Source organism: Montipora foliosa, chromosome 3 (assembly GCF_036669935.1).
Source record: "Montipora foliosa isolate CH-2021 chromosome 3, ASM3666993v2, whole genome shotgun sequence".
Taxonomy (NCBI): domain Eukaryota; kingdom Metazoa; phylum Cnidaria; class Anthozoa; order Scleractinia; family Acroporidae; genus Montipora; species Montipora foliosa.
In genome coordinates, this window is record NC_090871.1 from 32,950,893 (window position 1) to 32,955,892 (window position 5,000).

The 5,000-nt window shown below is 40.3% G+C and overlaps 2 protein-coding genes across 4 annotated transcripts in view; one reads left to right on the forward strand and one right to left on the reverse strand.

Annotated features, from left to right (window-relative positions):
- The window catches only part of LOC137997322 (DNA repair protein REV1-like), a 37,783-nt gene extending 35,024 nt beyond the window's left edge, over positions 1 to 2,759 (reverse strand). Inside the window, exons 1-2 of one of the 2 annotated variants that reach the window (XM_068843247.1) lie at positions 2,592 to 2,759; positions 2,042 to 2,205 (exon numbers count right to left, since the gene is read on the reverse strand). In XM_068843247.1, the coding sequence (XP_068699348.1) occupies positions 2,042 to 2,143 (102 nt within the window). In that variant the 5' untranslated portion in view covers positions 2,144 to 2,205; positions 2,592 to 2,759. Of the gene's footprint in view, positions 1 to 2,041; positions 2,206 to 2,591 lie in introns of those variants that run through there. The other variant, XM_068843248.1, reaches the window with a different exon arrangement.
- Positions 2,189 to 5,000, forward strand: part of LOC137997324 (leucine-rich repeat-containing protein 23-like) — a 48,750-nt gene continuing 45,938 nt past the window's right edge. For both annotated transcript variants that reach the window (XM_068843251.1, XM_068843250.1), the window contains exons 1-2: positions 2,189 to 2,312; positions 2,457 to 2,569. In XM_068843251.1, coding sequence (XP_068699352.1) covers positions 2,229 to 2,312; positions 2,457 to 2,569 — 197 coding nt within the window. In that variant the 5' untranslated portion in view covers positions 2,189 to 2,228. The remainder of the gene's footprint in view (positions 2,313 to 2,456; positions 2,570 to 5,000) is intronic.

Here is a 5,000-nt window from a genome sequence, read left to right on the forward strand (position 1 = left end):
CAGTGATTATGCTATGCGGGAAACTTGAAATAAATAACAGCAAATTTCGAGGGTCAAACGGGCGAACCAAACGTTGAAAATCAGTTGGTAGCATGTCCCAATCCTTAGTGATACAGCCACTTCATCACATACCACAGCAACAATATTATGTCAATACAAATCAAGGGAGAACATTCCCCAGTACTTGTCATCTCCAACAAACGATTCCGGGCTTCCATAGAGCAGGCCAACTTGAAGGGTCCCAAGTTAATAATTCTCTTATCAGATTCATCGCTCTCTCCAACAAAGGCAGCTTTCAACCCAAGTGTCCTTACATAGCTGACTTTTTCAGGACTTCATAATGGATTTTTAGGGGTAAACAACAATGCCAATGGGAAAAAGAAGTAAAAGACTTGGCCACCGATGGACCAGATTTAGGAATGAATGGGCAAATACATGTGTATGATGAGAAAGTGTTAGCATGAACTTTCGTCCTTAAGCTGACCGTAACTATTTAATCTTCGCTTCGAATCAGCCAGACAAACATGGTGAGCAAACTGGCGTTCACCAAATGGTGTTTTGGCTTGGCTGTTTGCTGATTGACCAGAAAAATACAAAAGGATTTATGCCCAATCTGGATCCAGGATTTGCTCGGTCGATTGGAACTGGTCCATATGGAGTTTGTTTGTTCCCAGGGGCTCTTATTTTTCCTTGGTACTTTTGCTCATCGCATTTTTTCTCGCCTGCTCCAATTTTTTCCTCATCTTCACTATGTGCCCCTGGGTCTCCAAGGATAATACACGGAGGGTAATTGTTACAATTATCATCTCCCACAAGAGTTTCTAAATTAGTTTTCCTAATCTTGTCTTCGAACGCACTTAGCGAAATAACGTTCTTAATACCGTTCGTGAGTCATGACCTTCCATAATTGCCTTTCAAATTTAGAAATGAAAGAATGCCACTATCTAGAAGACCTTTTGCCCGCATCTAATTTGGATTCGTTTTTTATGATTGTTTGAAATTTGTATGAGTGAGTCCAAAGGTTTCTTTTCTGCATGTTACAACCTGTACTTGTATGTCTTTCTGACCATGGGTTGCAATACTTTAAGCCTTTGACCAGTTATATGTGAGATCTCTCTTGGAAATATTAAGCATAATAAAAAGTAATGCAATTAATTGGAACTTTTTTTGATTCCACCTGATGTCACGACAGCCATGTTGGTGGAAAGAACATAAGCGAAAAAGTCTTTTGGGAATTTGACTCTACTATTATGCAAAACTTAAGCTACATTAATTTTTTCTGTTGTTTTAGCACCAACATGGCCGTGTTATCATGTGAGTGCAATCAAACAATAGTCCATTTTACAGTTGTGTGCTTGGTTACCTGGTCTATGAATGAAAGTGAGGCTGGAGTTAACCTTGTTTTGATACAAACCTTACTGCTTTTCTCGTGTAAATTCTTACTAATTAGCATGGCAACAACATCATTAACATAAGAAAAGGAGGGAGGTCTGTATCATAACAAGGTCAACACCAGCTTCACTTTCATTTGAAGGCTAGGTAACTAAGCACACAACTTTAAATAGGTCTATAGGCCACTTCGGAAATACCATAATACTCCTTGTTTGTCTCCCCAAATTTTGCATAAGCCTTGTTACCAGTTTCTCTTGGGACTTACAATGGTGTCAAGAGAAAACAAAAACCAAGCTTATGCAAAATTTGAGGGGACAAACAAAGAGTATTATGATATTTTCCGAAGTGGCCTATTGAGGGTGAATGACTGTTTCCAATAAGTGCAATTGAAAGGCATAAATTATGCTTTCTCGTTCCCAAACCAAGACGGCGCGAAAACCCATTGAAACGTCAATTCAGCATTTAACCCTAAGAAACTACAAACAGTGACATTCTTTTGCCTCGTTCCAAAGGCTGTTTTTGTTGGAATCTAGTTGTTGTCAGCCTCTAAAACTGGTCCGAACAGGCCGCCCAGACGACCAATGTGAATAAACAGCTGTGCAAAGAATAACTCATTAAAAAAAAAAGAATAACTCATGGGAAAACTCACCCAGCCATTCCAGTCGCCCTTGATTATTTTTTCTTCGTCTGATTTCTTTTTGAAAGCTTTACTCTGCATTAAGACATGTTCAGATGTGTTTTTGTCCGCCATTTTTTAAACTTAGTCCCCAGCTTCCAAGATCTTCAAATGCGGCAAACTTGTTGCCAGGGAAACTACGCCAAGAAAGAAACGCAAAATGTCGGACTTCGAAGATGAAGAGGGAGTTGATGAACCAGTATTAGATGACGAAAACGAAGACGAGACACAGGATGAGGAAGAAGTTAGTTAAATAAGAATCTTACGCCTTATTTTTGTTCTCTAACATGAGCATTATCTTCCGAAATAAGCTTACTGGGAGCGATTCTCCGACCAGTGCAATATGTTGATTCGTTATTTTTTTTTCTCTTACAATTTGGCTATTTAGAAACCACCAGAGAATCCCCTGTCAGAAGAAATACTGGCTGACAGTCTTGCCTTATTATGTAAAACTGGAGATGGGCTTGCACATGCATATGTTCGCCTAGACATTCACGAAAAGTAAGCAAAACAAAATTAATACCATAAATAACGGAGTAAGTACTCCGTAAGCTGGATAATTTCCTCATATAAGTGCACAGTCAGGCCCCAGTTGTTAAAACGATAGATAGCTCTATCCGCCAGATAAATCACTATCCAGTGTAATGCGCCGATCAACTCGAAACTTCAACATCCCCCCACCCCCGGGCAAAGCCCGGGCAGCCCATTTGAACTTTTGAAGATTGGATCGTTCAAATTCCCGCCTCCTCGGGCCAAAATGGTGTTCAAATGCCTTACCCTACCCTCGACGGATTTGTCTGTCATACCCTACTAGAGAACAATCGTCTTCGGCTCCTGTGGTCTAAATAAAGCTTGTGCATAAACATGCTAACAGAATGTTTCCTGACCCTTTATATGATGATGCCGTTTTTACCAGACTATTTTTTCCTCGCTTGCCCCTAGTGTACTCTACTCTCCTCACCCTTGCAATCAAGGCTTGTCCAGTAGTCAAAAGCTCATTGTTTAGGTCAAAGTACTTTCACTTTTACAATGTTAAAGAGGTTGCCAAAGCTTCCAGTAATTTTCCACAACATCACACGATTCTCACCTGTTTCACCTTTAATATGTAAACCCCCCATACCATTAGTCATCCACATTTCAGCTTTGCTCTTCAAGCAAGTGCCTTGAGTTGCACTCTTTAAGATTGCATTTTTCCCACCCTCCCACCCTACTGGAAGCCTTGTCTTCTTAATTTAATTGCTATGGCTGTGCTTTGTCATGCAAAATGTTTACGTTCTGCTATTCTCATCTATTTTATCTTAGTTTGGTTATTTTGTCTCATGGTTTGTTATGTACATTACTCCGCATGTTACCACCGTTAACTAAAAAAAACAGTAGGTGTGTCCTTTTACATTTCTTACTTACTTATTGATGGCAGGGAAGTGCATCCTGGGCTGCACTTTACTCCACAGTAGGTGGGACACTGAGCCCTCCTTGGCAATAGGTCCGGATTGCTTACTCCAAGATGGTACAACTCACCATCTATCCTATTCTCCTTTGAGAAGGGCACCCCTCTTCTGGTCCACCCTATGTTACATTCTAATGAGGGGGTTGCCTCTAGAGACAATTGCTACTCCAAGGGGTCCTCCTAGGGACACTGCTACCCTAGGGGGCATAGGCTCTGCCTTCCCTGCCACCCAAATTTTGCCAAAAGACAGTGATTAACATAAAAAATAAATAGATAAAAGGAGAATTTGTGTTCCTCCTTTTCTAGTTTCACAAGCCTTGCAAAGGGTGGGGGAGGAATAAAATCATCATTACCCTCAGTTGCCATGATGCCCCTCTCCTGGGCATGCAAATATCCCCTGGGGCTGTCCCCCTTTTTATGTCAGTGACCCTAATAGGGACTCATTAACACAATTTTAATTTTGAAACTATTAAAAGTGACTTGAAAATTGAATTAATTAAGTCGGACAGTGTCAATAAGTAAGTAATATTAAGCTGCTCTAACACCGAAACACGGCAAAGGTTGTTTTGAACGAGGGAACTGTATACTTATCAACAACAGAGTGTTTATGACTGCATGTATTTTAAATTGTTCAGTGTCGGTTGATTACCTCTAACAGAAACTTACAGCATTCAGAGCTTTAACAATGAAATGGAAGGTGTGAAAACGTACCATATTGTATTCAATCTATAGTATGACAAAGACAAATTACACAGCGAAAATTCCTTTGCAGACAACTTTTGAAGATCTTTTTCGTAAGCCAGTTGCTCGCAAATGCTCTCTTCCTTTAAACTCTTCCGGAAAAAAAAAATCTTGACACTTGTGGTTCAATTTTCTCCACCCCACGCAGGCAAAGGTCAAATTCCCCACTCCCTGGGCACAGAAGATAGTCAAATGCCTGGGCTTTGCCTGGGAGGGGGGGAATGTTGAAGTTTCGATTTGATTGGCGCATTAAATAGCGAAACCAATTGCGTTAACCAATGGATAGTGATTTATCCGGTGGATAGCGTTATTCTCCTTTTGAACAACTGGGTGGCCCAGGTGAGCAATTTCATTTAGCATAAACAATAACAATAAAAGAAATGAGTCTGGATAAATTGAAAGACGTAAGCCAGGTGACATTAGGCAAACAACTGGCTGTTGTCCAGCGTCCTGCCATTACTGTTTTTTTATTATTATTTGTTGACCTGTGTACTTTTCACTGTGTACACAGGAAATTCTCCAGCTTGAAGCCATTCAAAGTACATGTACATACAATTCGGCCCTTGAAATACTATGGGAGTTAATTGAAGGATTATACATTTTAATGTATGGTCCAGAGGAAAACAGTTATGATGTTTTTCCGGGAGTCCTAGGCCCAGTTGTTCGAAAGCCGATTAATGCTAATCCCAGATTAAAAATTAACCAAGGAGTTTTTTTCTCTACTCCCAAATGCTGTTCAACGCT